Raw genomic sequence first — 22,509 nt, 5'->3', positions numbered from 1 at the left:
CATTTATTTCTCACAGCTGTTTAGTTTGAAGGACAAGATTTAAATCCAACAAACATCCTCAAAATACAGTTGGTCCTCAACAGCCTCAAAACACTGAGAGAAACACGATTGTCATTAAAATGCTTTTTCTTCTTAAACAATAATCACACAGAAATGACCAGTTGTTTTGCAGTTTCTGACATCACTACGGACATGATTACATCAGTTAACGAACATGATCAAACTTTTGGTTTCATCAATAGAAACACATGGAACAAGTCAGAGTGTTTCAGGTGGAGTGTCGAATACATTCGATCATATTTAACTGTCTATTTACAACTTTGTTTACAATGATTCTTTACAACTAAAACTATGGACCAGGCAATGTTTTCTGTTTCTTACATTTCACTAATACTTCTAGATTATATTGGAACAACAGCCAAAATTCAAAACAACACATGACAGAAAGAAATGGAAGTGGAAGAAGTTTAACATATAAATGAAGAATATTTTCAATCAGTTTGAATAATTTTGTACAAAGTTCACTGATGAATGTATTACAATAAGCTGAAAGATTGATGTGTCTGTGATCCTATACAGACTTAAATGTTCAGCACTGACAATGTTTTTGTTATAGGGGGAGACTCTGCAGACTAAACATCACACAGACACACAGAGGAACCAGAACTGGACCTGAAGATCCCAAATCCAGGATAAAGTGGTTCAGTGAATGTGGTGTTGAAGGTGTGGAGGTGGATCAGTGAGTCAGAGGAGACTCTGTAGAAGGACAGAGTGCCAGCAGGACAGTCCACATACACTGCTACTCTACCAGAGGAGGAGGAGGAGGAGGAGATGGGCATTTCTCTGTTATTGTGCCAGACTGAGTAATAACCATCAGAGCACATCAGACTCCAGCACTGATCACTCAGTCCAAACAAACAGTCTTTGTCTCCTTTCCTTCTGATTCTTCTGTAACTCACTGATACAGAAACATCTCCTCTCCACTCAATCTCCCAGTAACAGCGACCCGTCAGACCAGTTTCACACAGCAGCTGAGGATGATCAAACCTCTCTGGATGATCAGGATATGACTGATCCTCCTCCACATGTGTCATCTCCCTGTTGTTGTCAGACAGTTTGATCTTTCTGTTGACTGTGTTTGTGTCGACTGTGAGCTCACATGAATCTGATGGAGAGAAAAAGACATAACACAGCTGCAGTTATTAATGTACCATCAGTGTGATGATGAGATATAAGATATAAATGAGGCATGTCACAGTGTTTCCATTAATCAAAGTAAAAACACACTCACACTTCCTCAGACCTGGTGTCAACCATTGGACTCCAGTAGGCTCCACCCTGAAAGGAGGAGAGGGGTCAGAGCAGCACATCCTCTTTCAGCATGCAAACATGGACATGACATGACTCTCATACACAGAAACACAATATGTAAATCAGGCTGCTTCTCCCTGTTCTCCCCGAACCTCTTCACCTCTGCCACTCTCCTCACACACTGAGAGTGAGCCACAGGATATTGGTGTGTGTGAAAGAGGATGACAACAGCTGAGAACACACACAAACCTCTTGTTGGATTTATGACTTCATCTTTATTGTATTGGATGTTGTTGCTGTTTCCTGTGGGCGACCTCACGCTTGCTGTTTGATCCAATGTCAACTTGTGCTTATGTTTGTATATCATAGGACTTTTGTACTTGGATGTCAGAACTTTTGAGGCCCAGTTCCTGTTTGAAGCTTCGAGCGCTTTTCTTAATCTCACCTGCACAGTCTGCTTTTTGTTCTTGCTGTGTTTCTGCTGCTTTGTTTTACTGTCCAAAGAAACAAATACAATTTATATGTAATAAATCAATCAGAAAACATTGGATGCTGGTTCCCGACTTCTGCCAGAAAACCAAGTGACAGAGACTCCCAGACTGTTTCCCTCCAGAACCTCACAAGTGTCACTGAACCTGTTAGTGATAGAAACAGCATGGTTTCATGTGTTGACATGTTCATGTTACTATAACTTGGTGCTGGATTGATATCTGATGTAAATTATAGCAGTAATAGTTACTGTGAGGAGAACTTTGTGTCATGTTTGATGCCATTAAAAGCAGAAACAATGACAGAAAATGTCTCTTACTTTGAAATCAGCTGTGGTGAACATGATGTGTCCAGATGTGACCAGAGAAACATCTGAAGCCAGGAATCTGTCTTTCTTTCTGTCTGTCTGTCTGTCTGTGATTCACATGTCTCCAGAACCATTCATCCAATCTACTTTATACTTGTCAGGTTTGTTGCTTAGGACTCAGGGAAGTGCAGCGTTCAATATGAATTCAAAATTAGAATGTTTTAAGGCCATGACAACTAACCGATAAAATCAATTGTAAAAACAGTTGTTGGCCAGTTTCATCATGGATTAGCTGATTTACATTATGATGCAGGTGCTGTGGCATGAAGTGAGCTGCTTCACTTCATAGTCAAAGATATAAAGCAGAAGATGCATAAGGAAAACTTATTCAGTGCAGCAGTTCTGGTCTTCTACAGTTGGGAGCAGTAAGCCAGCCAATGGCGCGCCTCGCATAGCTCAGGTGATGAAACAGAAAGCTACTCGGAGTTGTGCTGTCTCCTTACTGAATCAGCTCCATTATGCATTTGCAACATAGGTGAGGCCACGGAGGCAACAAACGTTACAGAAGAGAAAAGTGTACGAGCCAAGTCATCAAAAGTGTGGCAGCAGTTTATATTAAAGTGTTCAACGAAAACAGCTACAAGATGTGCAGAGCTGATCTCACTCGGCCCGGTAGCACCACATCACTGAGCACCTGAAGAGAAAGCAGGTTGGAGCCACCACGGGCAGTGTTGTGCATGAACGCGTTCAATTAACGATTGTTCATGATCTCGTTCATATTTTGGGGCGAACGTGAACTGAACACACGTATTTCTGCCTGATGAACGTTATTGTGAACGAGTTCATTCTGGCGTTTGTGAACGATCGAGCCTTCCAGGCGAAAACCAGCTAAAACACACCGTAAACAGGCCTTAATATGTGACCCAGTCTGGTGAAATGAGTCGGAAGTCGCAACATTCTAATTTGAGATACGGCCGATTACATAAATAAACATTGAAAATATAGATTTTTTTTTTTTTTATCTTGTATGAAAGAAAAGGTATTCAAAAGTCATCCTCCAAAGTTTCATACTCCAGATAACTATGTAAAGGTACTTACATTGCTAATTAAGTTGACTTATAACTTTTAAATCTTACAAAAAATGCGAGCGATAAACACTCGTTACGGCTCCACTCGTCTGACCCGAGGATTCCCCTATGTTTTGGGTATCCCCTGAAACGTCAGGATCTCTGCTTTCCAAAGATGGTAATAGGCATCTTGTGAAACCAATTCACACGCTTAAATCGTGTATGCAAATGATCAAAATTAGCATACAAGCATCAGAGGCCTTTGCTCAGGAATACCGGCGCGCGATTGGTCCAGCTACCGGCCTGTCAGAAGCGCTCTGTTGCCAGCCAGATTAACTTTTTAATGTCCTCATCTAAAATTAGCGATCTGTGTCGATTCCACATACCATCATTTTAGGGTAGTGTGTAGTGCTTAGTGTGAAGATGTCACTGTCAAAAGAAAAGAATATAGCCAAAGCTTTGAACGCTATTGACGGATCCAATTTGCGGTCTGCTGCCGGCCAGCAAGAGTGGATTAAGCTAGTAAACGATTTTTTTGGACGTGATCCTGTGTCATCCTCTGATGAAGAAAATGTCAGTGATGAAGATGAGACATTGGAGCCTGAAACCACCGGTATTCACGACGGTATTGACGACGAGGACAACAACTTGGATGAGGATGAAAACTTGAGTGAGCCTGTCACTGACTTGGGAGAAGTTGAAAGGGCAATGTCAAGTTGTGAAGCAGTGTCTGTGGGTACAGTGAATGAAAACCGAGATGACAAAATTAGAAAAATACGTGAATTTTCTTGCAATGGGTGCAAGCTAAACAATGGGGAGCTGTGTTTTAAATCATTCAATGAGGACTTTGTTCATGATCTTCGGTTATCCATGGCGTCTCTCACGGAATACGAGAAAGATCTCGTTCTTTTAGGGAAAATTAGCTGCCATTTCCAGAACAGTGATTTCACAAGGTGTTCGAAGAAAAAAACACAGCGGGAGCGTCAGCATCAGAGGACATCGCGTCCCTGGATACAAACGCCTTGATATCAAGCTGCTGCCCTCTCATTACACCAAGGCCACAGTTTTTCGAGCGTATGAAACGGCAATTAAGGCAATAGGTGAGTAACAGTCTGTGTGCTGATAGCCTGTTATGCTGAAGAAACATAACTTGACGATATGAAAATACTGTAGGCATATACTACTTGTAGATATAATGGTTTGAACTGGAGCCACAAACCACCAGGAAACACAGGTTGCAATCATTATTTGATGATTCCCCCAGAATGATGTGAATGTTGGTATTATAATCAGTCCTGGTTCAGTGCCATGGTTCTAAAAGAAAATAAATGAATTACAATATAATTACAATTGCAAATTAGACATTCAGGTCTGAATAATGTCAAATACTTGCAAATTAGAATACAATTATTATTTCAAATAATAATAAGATGAAGATAATTCAATTCATTCTGCTCTTCTTCTCCTGTTCCTCTCCTCTCCTCTCTCTCTGCAAAGGAAAAGTGACAGGCATTAACAATAATTGTTAACATTAACAAACTACACATAAGCTAGTTGGCCGTAATGCAGGATCGCTGGAATTAAGTGTGTGATCAGTCTCTGATCCATCCTGCTCAGACTCTCCAACAGGGCAGCGTGCCCCTCCTGCATCACTCTCTCTGTCACCTGACTGCAGCTGGATCTCTCTCCTCTCTGATGGAGCTTCCAAACTCAACTGTTTCTGTCAAAGATAACGTGTTGTGTCAGGCTTTTATACAAGCTAATGGATGTTAACATTAGAGCAGGCCAGTTAGATTACGTTACATGGTCTCAAATATACATGGCAAACTCAGGTGAGCACCGCTCAGCCTGGTGAAAGTTTGGAGACACAGAGGAGAAAAGCCTCATCCAGGCCTCTATTTATAAAGTGGGATTAACAGTGGGAGGTGCTTGCACCACTATTCCACTTGTCATGAGCCACTGACATGAAGGGGAACAAACCTACAGTTTCTAACACTATTAATTGTATGTATTCATTCATTCATGTATTTATTTATTTATTTACATCAGTTTATCATTAAGACCTGTGTGCATTAATACAGAATGCAGAAGTGTACTAATACAGAAATTGAGCAAGCTCTTCCCTACTTTGTTTTATCAGAACATCGTGTGGTGAACATTGTCACCTTTTGACGGCTGTGGAAGACCCTTGTGCCCTACATAGTCCGGACAAAGCCAATGACTGACTTGTGTTGGCAATGCCAAAAAAACAACTCAGCAATCTAGAAGTCTGCCAACCTGACGGAGGCAGAGAAATCCGATTGCTGCAAAAATCGGGAGGACCACCTCATGAAAGTGACCCTAGAACGGTCACTGTATCAAGAAATGGTTCAGAATGCTAGGGATACGGTGAAAGTCAACAGCATTCATGAACTCTGTCCTTGTGACCCATGCTCCCGAGACATGACAATGCACTACTCCTTTGATTTCGCACAGCAGGTGCATTTCCCCTCCGATCCGCTTCAACCCGGTCCCGTGTACTTTCTGACCCCTCGAAAGTGTGGCTTGTTCGGCATCAACTGTGAGGCCATTCCAAGGCAAGTTAATTACCTTATTGATGAATGTGTGTGCATCACGAAAGGATCAAATGCTGTGGTGTCATTCCTTGACCATTTCTTCACCCGATATGGCATGGGTGAAAAGCATCTCCAGTTACACTGTGACAACTGTCCTGGACAGAACAAGAACAATACGATGCTACAGTACCTGCTATGGAGAGTGCTTCATGGTTTCCATGAAACGGTTTCATTGAACTTCCTGGTAGTAGGTCACACAAAGTTTGCGCCAGATTGGGCATTCGGCCTGGTGAAGCAAATGTATCGGCGAAAGATGGTATCCTGTCTGGAGGATGTTGTTGAAGCCGTCAGAAGCAGTACACAGACTGGAGTTAACATCGCACAACTTGTTGGACGGGAAAATTGGGAAGTCTTTGTGGAGCAGCGTGACTGGCAGTCATTCCTCAAGCCATTCTTCCAAACCTTCCCTGGTATAACCCAACACCAGCATTAAAGGTGTGTAATTTGGTAGCATTTGCCAACATTAACATGAAAAATAGCTCAAGAGTTGCTGAAGCAGATGCTTATTATTCTAAAGTTCTGCAATTGATAATAATTTGTGTGTGTGTGTATTACATGGGTATTTGTGTACTTTTAGGGACAGTGAATGGATGTTTTACTAATTCTTATTCAATCTTCTATTTGAGCAGTAACCATCCTGGCTGGGTGTTCTACAAGGACTTCGCCAATTCTGAGGAGCAAGGAATATGCCTGCTCAAAGAGGACGCACCACCACTGAGGAGACCTGCTGTTGTCAAGCCTCCTGGCCTGGACTTGAAAAGACAGAATTACCTGTATGAAAGTATTCGTGAGTTTTGCACAGAAAACACAAAAGACATTACCTGCCCAAAACCAGCTACAGGGAAGGTAAGCCGTCCCTCTCCTTGCCCAGCAAAGAGAAGAAAAACTGAAATGTGAAATGTTGTTGTTGTTGTCTTATTTCTGTGCTTCTCAGCCTACCACCTCCACTTGGACCTCATCCTCTTGTCAGTTAAGTTTGTGTTAAAAGTTGTTTTTAAAGAATGAATTTAGCATGCGCCACGTTTCATAAAGGTGCAATGCAGAGGTAGTCAGTCACAGTTATCATATCAGTTCTTTATTAATGGCCATAAATGTGTTTTGTGAGGTCAGAGTAACCTTAACAACTAACTTCCGGTCAGTTCACTTTCAAATTAATGTTCTGTTTTTTCTCTTATTTCTCTAAACAAAGATCACAATGCATTTCATTAATATATTTCATAATTGTAAATGTAAGTCAAAATGTATGAGTGTATATTACAAAATATGGGATTTATCTGGGGGAGATCTCCATGAGAAAGTATTTGATTTGTTTTAATCAGTTATTTAATGTAATCAATTGACTTGTCTTAACATGTATGAAATGTACACACACATTTTGAAAAGCAGTCCACTCCTGTAACACTGTTGGATTCATTATGGACAGTTTGAAAACATGAGACAGGGTCACCTTTTTTATTCCACACACTCTTCTTCTTTTTTCAAAATCCGGTGCCTACATTACCCACAACTGCAACCTAGCAACTGAATGACATCACTGGAGGCAGTATATCAGATTAATACCACTTTTTATCACATATGCGGTAGTACTCCCCAAGATCTGTAAACACACTGTAAGGTGTAAAACTGGTGGAGTTACCCTTTAATTTTATGACTATTACATTTAGATTTGTATTGCTTTTAATTTGGGCGTGGTAGCTGTGTTTTAGGTGATTTCAGGGGGTTACTGGGGGGTCAGAGGTCAACTCCTATGCGTGCTGCTCACTGTTCACTGCATTGTGACGGTAAACAGTGGAAATTTGTCTTGTGATACCCTTGTTGGGGATAGGAACTTGGCTGCCTGTCAATGTCTGCTCAGCTGTGATTACACACAGAACACACACACACACACACACACACGCACACACACACGCACACACACACCCTCTGTACAAACTTGTACAAACTGTAATTTTTTTTGTAAATGTTCATAATTCTTTGATAAATTGACCATATTTTAAATGGATGTGTCTTGACAACCGTTCAAGGTATGACTTAAACTAGGATATCATTTTAAAGCTTATTTTCTCATCTTTCCATTGATACCAAAATCTCAATGTTGAGCTTAGGGTCACTGTGACTCATTTTGCCAGACTGGGTCACATATGTAGCGGAAAAACACCCAGTCTGGCTTTTGTGGAACGCTGGACGAGAGGTTTGTGCAACTCGCTTTACTTTCGATCAAAACGAAACTTAACTATTTCAGACAGAAACAGCTGCATACCAAACATGCAGTGAGGCATTATCAAACGAACACAGATTAATTCGTCCTGAATGGACAGAACACTGGCAACACCAGCCACCACAGAGTCGCACCGCCGCATGCATCATCAACATGCTAAGCATGGAGGCAAAAACAAATGAAGGCAGCAGCACTACCTCAGACTCTGTTTCCACCATTAATACGGCATCTTTGTATGATTACTTAAAACAATTTAATGAGAAGGTCAGTGATGATCCAGGTGGGAAAAATCTGACCCTTTTGTGTAAGCTTTGCCCGCCGGGTTTCAAGAAGCAACTCTGTACATCAACAACGTCAACAGCAAGCCTGAAACGGCACATTGAACTAAAGCACCAGGCCAGCCATTCAAGGTATGTGCGAGTAAATGGAAAACCAAAAGACACGGCAGCCAAAACAGATCCTCTACCACCCAAATCACATTAACGACGTACAGTAGCGGCTCCGCATCTAGACAACCTGGTTTTGCAATATATTGTCAGAGAGCTGCAGTTTCAGTGTTAAAACTGATAAATAGCTGTCTGTGGTTCTATATGGGCTGTGGCAATCATTTAGAAAAATAATAGCTCGCAGCAACATATAAAAAACAAACAAACTATGAACTAGTTCATTTTTGGAACTGTGAACTTAGTTCAAAATTTTTAATTATGAACTATGAACTGAACTAGTTTATTTTAAAATGTGTGAACTGAACTTTGAACTAGTTCATGTAGAAAGTGAACTTTCCCAACACTGACCACGGGTGAAGGATTTTGGACAGGAAGAACTTTTGAAACTGATAAACTTCATCCATTAGTAAACCTGTTGTTCCTGCAGACACAAGGTTAGGGCGCGGCTACATTACAGATTTCAATTTAAAAACCAACGTTTGAGACAGAAACACCTTCCATCTGTGCTCTCAGGTCTGTGTTGGATCAGACACTGGAGTACATACGAGGAGTTTTTGCAATATTTCATGTCACAGTAAGAAATCATCTGAAGTGAAGTCTTTATTTCTTCACAATAGAAACTTGAGCATATCTGTTTTGTTAGAATATATATTATCTTTTTATTCTCAGTGCATGGCTCAGACTGCATTCACAATGTACATTTATCTTTTTATTTCATTTCTAAATGAAAATTCAAAAATGTCTTTATTGGCACGATGTAACACAAACATGTCAATAACCGCCAAACACTAAATATTAAGTGTCATCACATACTGTATAACATGAACAACTCTCTGCTGACTGTCACTCACTGTCCCTCAGTTTGTGGCAGCAGAATATAGACTGGTGCTGGATCACAGCTCTTTGGGTTCTCCCTTAGTAGGACTGTTCATGTTTCTTCAACTACTGGTTCAACAAACCCTTTGTAATCTATTACATGTTTAACATGTAATCTATTACATGTTTAACATGTGTTTCGAATATGTTTATACTTTTCACATGTGAGGAAGTGTTGGTTTGTTGTTGCGTTTTATTGTACAGGGCTGATTTGTATTTGCCCTTTACATCAGCAGATGTTGACTAAAACAACAAGGCGTGTACTGAGTTCACTGAGCTTCATGTGAATTGTGCTACTATGCAAACTGATATTATATAATATTGTGTCTGTTACTTCACAAAGAAACAAGTCAACATGGTGACTACGTTGTGAGGAAGGATGCCCCATGACACCACAGCCAGCAGCTGTTCTGACTGATGGCATCCTCAGTATGCTGCTAACAAACATGAGGTCACTATCAATGGTAGAGGATGAAGGAGTGCTGTGTGCACTTTAGAAAACAAAAATATTTTACTTTTGCATAAAACTAAAATGTTTGTTGCTTGATGCAACAAACATTTTTGAGGTGTGAATCTTCACCGGCCTCACGATTCCATTACGATTCAGCTGTCTCGATGCATCTCAATGTTCGCCATCCTCAATGATCTATATCACTCCACACCAGAGCATGTGAGCGGAGCTGAGCGGCGAGAATTTCAGCTCCCTGCTTACGTGGGTGTTCGCACAGTTATCATTTATGGCTGCAGACATTAGCTTAAGGTGAAAAAATGTCTAGTCCAGTTCGTGCTTCATAGCAAGTTCATAAAATCTGACATGTGTCCCGAGATGTTCGTTTAAAAGAATTATTCAGTTTTAATCACTCTCAGAGGATCACAGCCTCCCTCTGACATCCCTCCCACATCAGTTACGTCAGTCAGAAGACCTCACAAATCAAAGCATGAGAGCAATGTGCACATTGATTTTAGGAAACTCCCCAGGGCTACAGAACTCACCAGCATAAAGAGTCAGACAGTGGAGGGTGTAGATAACTATAAATACCTTGGGACCATCATTGACAATAAGCTAAACTTTGAGACAAACTGTGAAGCTGTGTACAAGAAGGGGAACCAGCGTTTATATGGTCTGAGGAAACTTAAATGACAAGAGCCAAGACGGCACCACTGAGCTCATCTTAAATTAATCTGTGCACTGCTGCTGTTATGGTAATTTGACGGGAATGTTCCACCTTGTTTCATCTAACGTTGTTAATGGACTGTTTAATATTTTCTGTTCACTTTAAACTGATGCCACAGACAGTTGTTACAGTCTGTAAATCATTTCACACTGAGGCACAAATACATTGTCATCGATGATCTAGAATGCAATTACTCCATTGTTGATAAAGATCCATGTCAGAACCAATTTCAGTTCAAAGACAAGCACTTTGGCAAAAACACTGATTCTTCAGTTCAGGGAAAGTTTCCATGACATTTAGTGATTAAATTCATTTATGCATCACAGAATTCTTCTGAATTTGAGGTTCAGTATTTTCTAATCAGACATCTGACAAAGAGGGTTATTATTAATATAACACAGCAGTGACATGGTGGAAATTAGATTTAATGTTAATGTTCAAAACCCTCTGCAATCAGTGTCGAGTGTGAAGTACTTGGGATGAGTGGTTCATCAAGCAGCAAAACCAGAGGCCAAGATATCATACAAAAGTACATTTTGAACAGACACTAAACTAGTCTGAATAAAGAGGTGTAACTTTAGTGTCTGTGCCAAGACTCTCCTGGTCTCTCCTGATCTTCATCTGTTTTTATTATCTTCCTCTCTTCACCCACAACTCGTGTGCCATGCTGCCATTTCTCCTGAACTGAACTGAACTGAACTGAACAACTAGATGTGGAGTAAATGAAGCAGACATCCAGACACTGAACCATCTGCAATTAAGATACATAGTCTCACACTGACTGACTGTGGCTACAGCAGGACTCTTCATACCTGAGAGTTTTCAGTCTCCAGCCTGGATCCTTCAGTCGAGCAGATAGCTGCTTGACTCCTGAGTCTCCTGGATGATTGTAGCTCAGGTCCAGCTCTCTCAGATGGGAGGGGTTAGAGTCCAGAGCTGAGGCCAGAGAAGTACAGCCTTCCTCTGTGATCAGACAGCCTGACAGCCTGCAGACACACACACCAACACACATCACAAATCAGCTGAGGGTCCTGATAATTCAGTGCACATCTGTGTTTAAGGGTGTGATGTTTTTTTTTATATTCATCATCTTAGTTTGAACTAATTTACTTATCAGCAATAAACACAGACTATAACTGAAGCTGATGGAAATTCTATTAGTTTTGCAAATATTCGGTCATGAACCAGCATATTGTGCAGATTAAAATGATGACCTGATGATGGCATCAGATGAAAAGTCAGAAGATCACCTAAGTAATTACAGTTCATTCTGAGGGGAGCCTAAATGTCTGAACTAAACCTCATGACTACCCATCCAAATGTTGTTGAGCTATTTAAGATAAAGTTGTTTGCTATTCCAAATAGGTAGAAGGAGACAAAGACACAATCACCCCCAGTTAACAGCAGGAGCTGTCTGGCTTTTTGTTTTTCTGGGTGGAAATGTGACGAAGAGCCGGGTTAAGATGCTGAAGACACTATCTGCTATCACAGTGCTGTTGTTTGGTTTTGTAATGTTGCTTTGTGGGTTAAAGTGTGGGACAGACTATGAACACTCCTCTCCACACAGATGTTGTCTCACCTATGTTTTGGCTCTGTTACTACCTCTGTTGGAGGATCAGAGGCAGAATGAAACCATCTCCCCATTCCACCTTTGTAACACCTTTCACACTTACAGTGAGGTGGAATATCGACTTAAGATTTCTGCCTTGAAAAGACAGCGTGTATGGGGCTTCTGTCTATCTGTCTCAACCCAACCAGTGGAGACAGATTGCAGCCCACCACTAAATCCGGGTCTCCTCGAGGTTTCTGCCTTTTAAAAGGCAGTTTTTGTCTCGCCACTGTGTCAATTCTGCTCGTGGGCAAAATTGGGTCTCCTAAATCAACGGAATAATATTAACAGTATGGTTAAGACCTGCTCCAATTGTAAAGTTCAGTGAAATAATGAAATAAAATGATGAATCCTGACCTGAGAATTTCAAGGACACAGTGTGGACTCTTCAGTTCAGCAGAAAGTAGCTTCACTCCTGAATCCTGCACGTTGTTGTTACTCAGGTCCAGCTCTGTCAGACTAGAGGACTGGGAGCTGAGAACTGAGGAAAGAGCTTCACAGCTTCTCTCTGAGAGGTGACAGACACTCAGCCTGGAGCGTGAAGAGTAAAAAATACATTTACATTTTCTATAATATCATTGTAGCAATCAACAAGACTTAATCTGGATACAACAGACATTAATCAATAATAAGTAGCATGGTTTCAAAACACAAGAGTTCTGACATGAGAGAGATAATTTAATTCAAATGTTAAAGAAATAACACAAATGATTTGAGACAAACTATGAACTATCTGACCTGAGAGTTTCCAGTCCACATTGTGGACTCTCCAGTCCAACAGACAGATGCTTCACCCCTGAATCCTGCAGGTTGTTGTTACTCAGGTCCAGTTCTCTCAGACTAGAGGACTGGGAGCTGAAAACTGAGGACAGAGCTTCACAGCTTCTCTCTGAGAGATGACAGACACTCAGCCTGGAGCATGAACAGTAAGAAAGACATTAGGTGATACAGTATTCATAATATCATTGTAGCACATGTGAACTTGTGTTCTGTTTACTCTAAACATGTTGAAGATATGAACAATCAAAATGTCTAAATCTGGATTAAACAGACATGAAATAATAATACGTTGCATGGTGTCAAAACATCATACGAGTTCTGACATGAGTGATACAGTCTAAATTGAATTGAATTCAAATTTAAAATGAATCACTGAAATAATTTGAGACAAACTATGAACTGTCTGACCTGAGAGTTTCAAGTCTACATTGTGGACTCTCCAGTCCAACAGACAGCTGCTTCACTCCTGAATCCTGCAGGTTGTTGTTACTCAGGTCCAGCCCTCTCAGACTAGAGGAATGGGAACTGAGAACTGAAGACAGAGCTTCACAGCTTTTCTCTGAGAGGTGGCACACACTCAGCCTGGAGTGTGAACAGTAAAAAAGACATTATGTAATAAAGTATTTATGATATCATTGTAGCATATGTAAACTTGTGTTCTGTTTACTCTAAACATGTTGAAGATATGAACAATCAAAATGTCTAAATCTGGATTAAACTGAAATGAAATAATAATAAGGTGCATGGTATCTAAACACAAGAGTTCTGACATGACAGACACCATCTAAATTGAACTGAATTCAAATGTAAAAGGAATAACTGAAATACTTTGAGAGACAAACTGTGAATTATCTGACCTGAGAGTTTCCAGTCCACATTGTGGACCCTCCATTCCAACAGACAGCTGCTTCACTCCGGAATCCTGCAGGTTGTTGTTACTCAGGTCCAGCTCTCTCAGACTAGAGGACTGGGAGCTGAGAACTGAGGACAGAGCTTCACAGCTTCTCTCTGAAAGGTGACAGCCACTCAGTCTGGATAAAAAATAATGAGCAGAACAAGAAAAATATTTCTATTGGGTCGATAACAGCACATATACTGCATTCTGAAAACTTCTCCACACTTACAGAACTTTGCTGGAGGCTTTGACCACTGGCAGGAGCCTCAGAAGAGCCTCCTCTGAAGCAGAGTACTTCTTCAGGTCAAACACATCCAGATCTTTTTCTGATGACAGTAAGATGAAGACCAGAGCTGACCACTGAGCAGGAGAGAGTTTATCTCTGGAGAGACTTCCTGATCTCAGGTACCGTTGGACCTCCTTCACTAGAGAATGATCATTCAGTTCATTCAGACAGTGGAACAGATTGACGCTTCTCTCTGGAGACAGAGTCTCTTTGAACTTATTCTTGATGTAACTGACTGTTTCCCGATTTGTCTCTGAGCTACTTCCTGTCTGTGTCATCAGACCTTGTAGGAGAGTCTGATTAGTCAGCAGTGAAAGACCCAGGAGAAAGCGGAGGAACAAGTCCAGGTGTCCATTTGGACTCTGTAAGGCCTTGTCCACAGCAATCTGGTAGAGACATATCTCTGCAGATTGATGGTCTGCTGTTTTTTCTTCTGACAGCAGATTAACTCCAGAGTGGATGAATGTCAGATGGACATGAAGAGCAGCCAGAAACTCCTGAACACTCAGATGGATGAAGCAGAACACCTTGTCCTGGTAAAGTCCTCTCTCCTCTTTAAAAATCTGTGTGAACACTCCTGAGTACACTGTGGCTGCTCTGATATCGATGCCACAGTCTATCAGGTCTGATTCATAGAAGATCAGGTTGCTGCTCTGCAGTTGCTCATAAGCCAATTTTCCCAGAGACTCAATCATCTTCCTACTCTTTGGAGTCCAGTGTGGATCTGTCTCAGCTCCTCCATCATACTTGACGTTCTTCAATTTGGACTGAACCACCAGGAAGTGGATGTACATCTCAGTCAGGGACTTGGGCAGCTCTCCTCTATCTCTGGTCTTCAACACATCCTCCAGAACTGTAGCAGTGATCCAGCAGAATACTGGGATGTGGCACATGATGTGGAGGCTTCGTGAGGTCTTGATGTGGGACATGATTCTGCTTGCCTGCTCCTCATCTCTGAATCTCTTCTTAAAGTACGTCTCCATCTGTGGGTGAGTGAACCCTCTGACCTCTGTCACCATGTCAATATACCCAGGAGGGATCTGATTGGCTGCTGCAGGTCGTGTGGTTATCCAGAGTCGAGCAGAGGGAAGAAGGTTACCCCTGATGAGGTTTGTCACCAGCACATCCACTGAGGTGGATTTTGTGGCATCAGTCAGGATTTTAGTGTTGTGGAAGTCCAGAGGAAGTCGACACTCATCCAGACCGTCAAAGATGAACACAACCTGGAACTCCTCAAACCTGCAGATTTCTTTGGTTTCAGTGAAGAAGTGATGAACAAGTTCCACCAAGCTGAACTGTTTCTCTTTCAGCACATTCAGCTCTCTGAAAGTGAATGGAAATGTGATCTGTATGTCCTGGTTGGCTTTGTCTTCAGCCCAGTCCAGAGTGAACTTCTGTGTTAAGACTGTTTTCCCAATGCCAGCCACTCCTTTTGTCATCACTGTTCTGATTGGTTCATCTCTTCCAGGTGAGGCTTTAAAGATGTCTTCTCGTCTGACTGTTGTTTCTGGTCTGTCTGTTTTCCTGGATGCTGTTTCAATTTGTCTGACCTCATGTTCATCATTGACCTCTGCAGTCCCCCCCTCTGTGATGTAGAGCTCTGTGTAAATCTGATTCAGAAGGGTTGGGTTTCCTGCTTTAGCGATCCCCTCAAACACACACTGGAACTTCTTCTTCAGGTTAGATTTAAGTTGACGCTGAGAAACTGCAGAATGACTTTCTAAATAAACACACAACAAACAAGATCATTACTTACTACATTACTTATGAAGAAAAAATGACTATAAGATTGTATATATTAACAAATTCATCATCATCATCAGACTTCGGTATTATCTCATTGATCCATCATGTTAAATCTTTAGAGGAATCCTCTTACTGCTCTGCAGACAGTCAGCCAGCTTTCCCTGCTTCATTCTCCTCAGGAAGTGAAGTGTGATCTTCAGAAATGCCTCTCTGCTGCTCCTCCTCAGCTCTTCATCCTCACTATCCTCACCATGACTCTCTAAGCATTCTGAGCAATCTGAACTCAGAACCTTCTGGATTTTCTTCAGCTCGTCCTTCACAAAAGTGACAATGTTCTCCTCCAGCAGCTGAAACAGAATATTATGTGCATCACTAAATTCACCATCATGGAGCCACATATCAGATCCAAGTTTGACAGATTCACCACTGGTCTATAAAGTGCAGCATGGAGGTTATTGTGAACAGACAGGATGTAAAAGTATTTGTTGTTCATGTACAGACCATAAATATGGAGTCCAGCTGTGTCTGATGCTGCTGGACAGACGGATCCTTTGGAACCTCTGAGCTCTCCTGGTCGACTCTGTGGAGGAATCATAAAGAATCAGCTCACATTGTGTCTGTCCACTCAGTGACAAACACAAGCTGAAGGTTCTTTGAGTTAAAGTATTGATAACATCATTGAATCAGATGGTTGCCTCTGACATCAAAGTGTTGATCGTACTGATGATCCCACTGTGAATCAACAGTGAGTCAGTTTACTGGGCTGATTCAGCAGCTTGTCTGGATTAGTCTCTCCAGCTCTTGACCCGTTTAATACTGTGGACAGCAACACACAGCTAACACAAGCTAGTTGGATGCCAACGGCCTAAATATAAAGATAATAATGAATTCATAATTTGTAAATATAAGCTATATTGATGTTGACATGCCTTGCTGTAAGAAAAAATACTCAATGTCTGAGTTTCAAAATGCTCCACGTAACTTTAGACATATTTGTAACACTTTAATTGTTTTGTATATTTAATAAATATTGCAAAACAGTCAAATGTTTTGCCTTCAGTACATATATTTGTCTCACGTGTTTGAACTATATTTAAGAGATCAGAAAATACGTAATTTGTTTTTATATCTAATTGGCTGATACCAGGACAACTGGTCAGACTGGATTTAATGAGGACAAACATCAACAGAAAGCAACATGACAACAACTTACTGTCTGTCTAAGGAACGTTCTTGTTTCAAATGAATAATATCATCCATTGACTGGTCACTCTTAAAGGAAACACAGCTGGGCTCAGGTCCAGATCCAGGTCCAGTAGAGGCTGGTCTCCTGTTGGACAGAGAGGAAAACCACCAAAGATGTTAATTCACTTGTTATTCTTCAGACACAGAAGCAGCTGGAGAAACTAGCAGCAATCAACAAGAAAATGATCAACACAGCAGAGTTCAATAAAACATGAAGCTATATGATTTCAGACTGTGAATCTTGAATTCATTTTGACAGATAACAAACTTTACTGTCGGGTACATCAGACTAAAAACTCCTTGGAGGATCTCCACTTGTTCTGTGTAGCTCAGACTTCTGAAGCTTCATATTATCCTCAGCTGAACTATTTAAGGTAATTTAACACAGAACAAGGACTATGAATTATGTCCCCCATCATCACTCTGAGAACATGAAGCTCATCAAGAGAACTGGTCAGACTGGATTTAATGAGGACAAACATCAACAGAGAGCAACATGACACAAACTTACTGTCTGTCTGAGGAATGTTCTTGTTTCAAATGAATAATATCATCCATTGACTGGTCACTCTTAAAGGAAACACAGCTGGGCTCAGGTCCAGGTCCAGGTCCAGTAGAGGCTGGTCTCCTGTTGGACAGAGAGGAAAACCACCAAAGGTGTTAATTCACTTGTTATTCTTCAGACACAGGAGCAGCTGGAGAAACTAGCAGCTATCAACAAGAAAATGATCAACACAGCAGAGTTCAATAAAACATGAAGCTATATGATTTCAGACTGTGAATCTTGAATTCATTTTGACAGATAACAAACTTTACTGTCGGGTACATCAGACTAAAAACTCCTTGGAGGATCTCTACTTGTTCTGTGTAGCTCAGACTTCTGAAGCTTCATATTATCCTCAGCTGAACTATATAAGGTAATTCAACACAGAACAAGGACTATGAATTATGTCCCCCATCATCACTCTGAGAACATGAAGCTCATCAAGAGAACTGGTCAGACTGGATTTAATGAGGACAAACATCAACAGAGAGCAACATGACACAAACTTACTGTCTGTCTGAGGAATGTTCTTGTTTCAAATGAATAATATCATCCATTGACTGGTCACTCCTGAAGGATACACAGCTGGGCTCAGGTCCATGTCCAGGTCCAGGTCCAGTGGTTTTACAGGGAGGGTCTCCCTCCACTCTTTCCTCACACTGATTCATGCTGCTTAACTCACACACACTTTCATCTGGAGAGGAAACACAAATCATTCATGTGAACATTAACTGAAATCAGCCTTTACATCATGTCTCCTGTCAGAACAGCAGCTGCTCCTCCTCTGATTGGCTGCTTCATACAGGTGTCACACAAATGCTGCACTTCCACTGTCAGTCCACTAGATGGTGTCATAGAGCATCAGACTGGAAGTGAGTCATCTGCTCTGAACACCAGTTTAACCAGCAAGACACGACTGAAATCACTGTTGTAGAAACATCAGTAACAGTGGAGGAAAGTACATTTACATGAGTAATACATGAAACTACAATTCTGAGGTACTTCAGTCACGTATTTCCACTTCATGCTACTTTAACTTTACTTGACACATATATTTAGTTTATTTACACATATATCTAGACAAAATGATCTAGACAAAATGTCATTTATACATTGTGATGCAGTTTACTTCTGTACCACCAGATGGCGCCACATGGCTTCTAAAGACAAGTAGAGGAAGATTCGAGCCACGGTTCAAATGTTGCATTACTCCATCATTCAGTTAGTTATTGATTGACTTTTCATTGGCTGTAATATCATATTCACTGCTTTTACTTAACAGGCTTGTACGGTGTTATCTTCAATGTTTTCTGTCTGTGTGTGATACCTATTGAGCCTCTTTTTCATCCACTTTTGGTAATCTTTAAGTCACAGCTTGTGAAGGTTTGATTGATTGCAGACTAGACTATGTCATCTTGTTCTCTGAGTCAGGGCTGAGTATTAATTTCAGCTCCTCGGCTTAACACAAACAGAATTTTAGGTCAAAGGTCTGTAAAATCTGAATTAACGTTTTTTATTCCCAAGACGAGTGACTGTCACTACATCAGGGCGCCGTCACACAGCTGTCTGTCAGGGTTCTTTTTCATATTCACAACAAAATGTAGAGAAGTTAAAAATATATCAGACAGCTGAGAATTTGCTCAGTACAAGTGTAAAGTAGCACAAACACTCAAGTATAGTTCAAGAACATCCAGGTTGTACTTCAGCACAGTATTGGGATTACTGTCCCTAGTTACTTTTGAAGAGAGTCCGATCCTTCCAAAATAAGACGGCTCGTATGGATAAAGCTTCCAGAAAACACTAAAAAACTAATTCTAAGGAAATGTGTTTGATAATTGATTACATTTCAGGTCAAAGTGACATAATGAAGAGTTGACGGACCGTCTCCACACAAGGAAGTCAGTCACAGTTGGTGCTAAGGGCTCAGTCTATATGATGACATCATAGGAAATGGTGGGCCACATTCATGTGTTTGGACTCATTTGAATTTCCAGGATAACATGTATCTGATCATTATGAACAAGAACCTGAACACCATCATATCACAAGTCACATCAGCTACAGTCAACAGCAGCAGAGAGAGGAGGAGGGACAGGAAGTCGCCAGACTTCCTTGAGAAATCACTCCATTTTGTGAGTTGCTGAGTTAAGACAACCTTTATAAACTGTTTGAAACACTGTCGATGACAAATTCTTAATGATTAAGGCTTTCTTGGAAATTCGGCATATGTTACAGCCACATTTTAGCCGCCTCTCAGTACCTCTAGCTCCCACATCCAGGAGAACAGCTGCTCTAGAGCTGCGTTTAATGTGTCAGACAGCAGGAGAGCAGAAGCTCATCTCGGCCTCCTCTGCAGGCTGCCTTCAGTCATCAGTAAGTGGAGCTACACAGCGACAACCACTCTATCTTCAAACAATGACCAACTAACTCCACTTGTACTCTTGTTTCACCGCTTCACTCCCACTGTGATCCTATAACGACGCTAGATTCTGACTATTCAAGCTGCATTGGGCCCCAGAAATGATGCAACACGTCTTCCCCTTGTGTGAATGCAGGTGTAATTGTTTTAAATTTTGATGGAGATTTTGCTCCGTCCTCTAATCTCATCAGGACCATCTGGTCACCGAAAGAGGAAGAAGCATCATGACAGTGAGCAGTAAACATTAGTTCATGTTCCAGCCTGCAGCTTCTCTCTCACTAGTCTATCCTGCTAAGATGGACACTACAGTACTTAGTTACTTTCCACCTGTGGTTGTAGTACAGCAGACAAATCCTTCAAAATAAAAGTATGTCAGTTAATGTAGGCCAGACTGATCTAGTATAAATGTGTTTGATATGATTATTGAGAACATTTCAGTCGACAGTGACAGAGAGAGGCGACACTTCCTGTTGGAGGAGTGTTCACAGCTCTGACAGCTCATTTAGTGACACACTTACATTTTTTAAACTTTCAATAAAAAATAAAAGCTTTCATTTGCTCACCGTCCTCTAAATGCTGCTTCCTACTATCTCCACATCAACTACTGACGACCAACTAACACTACCTCTGCTCTTCCTCCACCATTCTCCTCTCAACATGGAGGATGATGTTTGTAATGGCAGCTGTTTGAACTCACAGCTCTGAGTTTGTAGACATGAACAATGGGGCGACAGATTGCCATTTCTAGCGTCGCTAAGCTAACGACAGCTTGTGTTAACAAGTCAAACATTTGAAATGTGTGACATTACCTTCAGCTGGAGGTTCACACGGACACGACTGTCTGCGCCACAACGATCACAGTGATTGAGACTTTGGACTGGCACCACCCGAAGAGGCTGTTAGAGTAACACATTAATCACATCATATAAATCATATCTTTGATATATTTAATCAGTGAAATCTGATGACAGTGTTTGTTTAATGAGAGTGTAAAGGTCAAATACATGTTCAGTTGTAGTTACTTTGGCTCAACAAAGCAGCTTTAGTGACTTTGAAAGACCAAAATCACTGACTCACACTCACACACAATTCACAAGTTGTCATTAAAAAACATTCAGGTAACTTGTGTTATAAAATCCTTCAGCTGTGCTGCAGATACTACACTGTGAGTTTTTTAACCAGAACCTCCTCAAACACACAGTAAAGACGTGTTTGTTTGTTTGTGACTGTGATTCAGTTCAGGTCTAGTTTGAATGATATTTATTTGAAAATGAGTTAACGAACAGACTAAACTCATCTCATGTCAGTCAGAGAGCGAAACCTGAGTTCAGACGGTGGATGGTTGGATTATCGTTTATATTGAAAATAAATGTCAAAATATTTCCTTTCTTGACATTTAGTGAGTTTATTTTTCTTGAATAAACGTTTTAGTGCTGTTAGGGGACAGGACGGACAGAGACAGAGACGTCTTTGATAGGACATCAACACCGCTGTTTCTTCACTCTGATCAGAATGTTAGCTCGTTAGCTGAATGTTAGCCCATCAGCTGAATGTTATCGTAAAGTTAAATATGTAAGTTATATCTTACCTTTATAGGACTGAAATTAGCAGGTGAGAGCAAATTCAGCCCGTCCTCAGCTGCTGAAGGTCTCTCAGGTGTGCTTCATCACAGGAGGAGGAGCCCAGGTGAGCTCTCACACTCTGTTTACGCGCTCTAATTCCTGCTGTTCCTAGTGCTTAACTTCCTCTCCATATCAATAACAGTCCTGACTGTTGTAAAAAACATCAGACCTCAGATAAGACTGAACTCACCTTCTTATCACAGTGTAATTATTCAAAGCACCAGGACAAACTGCAGCTTCTCTCTGCCTGCTAACACAGGCAGCCATCTTGGCTTAAAGAACAGGTGGTTTCCCAGCTGACGTTTGTGTGTGAAAGCAGTACAGCCCCTAAAGCAACATAATGTCACTGCTTTATCCTCAAATAACAGCTTCTCTGTCAGTCAGCTACACTGACTTATAACAGGGTGAACCCTCTGGGATTTTAAACCGTCTGTAAGAGACCGTCCTTGTTGAGAGTTGCTGCTTCTCTGAAGGGTTTCAGACTGAATCTCACAGCTTCAACGTGTTTTCATTTGTTTTTTAAAAATTGTTGTGTTGCTCAATAACAGGCATCAATTAGTCTGTTCGATGTGTTTCTATTTTATATAACTACAGTGTCAACATGTGAAGTTACTGAGAAAAACTTCTAATCCTTTTATGACTGTTTTGATTTATCGGGAAATAACAATTCATATATATATATATATATATAATATTTATAATTTATGGTTCATTTGTGAAGAAACTGAAGTAAAAGAGTGAAGATGAAGCAGCAGTTTGTGGGTGTTTGTGGACTGTATGAGGTTTAGTGGATTTAACGAGGAAGAAGGATTAAAACTAGGCTTGCATCGATGTGAACTGTGAGATGGACCATGTTACA

The 22,509-nt window shown here is 41.0% G+C and overlaps 1 protein-coding gene and 1 long non-coding RNA gene across 2 annotated transcripts; both read right to left on the bottom strand.

Annotated features, from left to right (window-relative positions):
* Nucleotides 1–47: 47 nt before the first annotated feature.
* On the bottom strand, nucleotides 48–17,135 carry LOC115597379 (protein NLRC3-like). Its single transcript, XM_030443223.1, has 10 exons — nucleotides 17,034–17,135; nucleotides 16,322–16,400; nucleotides 15,957–16,167; nucleotides 15,809–15,825; nucleotides 14,018–15,771; nucleotides 13,751–13,924; nucleotides 12,852–13,025; nucleotides 11,317–11,490; nucleotides 1,292–1,338; nucleotides 48–1,165 (listed from the first exon to the last, which is right to left on the bottom strand). Exons 1-10 carry the CDS (start codon nucleotides 17,078–17,080, stop codon nucleotides 633–635), a joined length of 3,210 nt encoding a protein of 1,069 aa, XP_030299083.1. The 5' UTR covers nucleotides 17,081–17,135; the 3' UTR covers nucleotides 48–632.
* A 446-nt stretch (nucleotides 17,136–17,581) lies between these two features.
* On the bottom strand, nucleotides 17,582–21,740 carry LOC115597380 (uncharacterized). The gene is made up of 4 exons (XR_003987095.1): nucleotides 21,617–21,740; nucleotides 20,838–20,924; nucleotides 18,120–18,303; nucleotides 17,582–17,693 (listed from the first exon to the last, which is right to left on the bottom strand). It is a non-coding gene; the product is annotated as an uncharacterized LOC115597380 (long non-coding RNA).
* Nucleotides 21,741–22,509: the final 769 nt, after the last annotated feature.

The sequence above is a fragment of the Sparus aurata genome, chromosome 16, assembly GCF_900880675.1.
Source record: "Sparus aurata chromosome 16, fSpaAur1.1, whole genome shotgun sequence".
In the NCBI taxonomy this organism is placed as follows: Eukaryota; Metazoa; Chordata; class Actinopteri; order Spariformes; family Sparidae; genus Sparus; species Sparus aurata.
The sequence above is the reverse complement of the archived record's forward strand: the minus strand, read 5'-3'. Positions and strand labels throughout refer to the sequence as shown.

Coding starts and splice junctions, on each gene's coding strand:
- LOC115597379 (XM_030443223.1), bottom strand. CDS start 17,080: ATGGATGATATTATTCATTTGAAACAAGAACGTTCCTTAGACAGACA. Junction 13,925..14,017: donor AAAGCCTCCAGCAAAGTTCT/GTAAGTGTGGAG, acceptor TTTTTTATCCAG/ACTGAGTGGCTGTCACCTTT. Junction 13,026..13,750: donor TGTGGACTGGAAACTCTCAG/GTCAGATAATTC, acceptor TTCATGCTCCAG/GCTGAGTGTCTGTCATCTCT.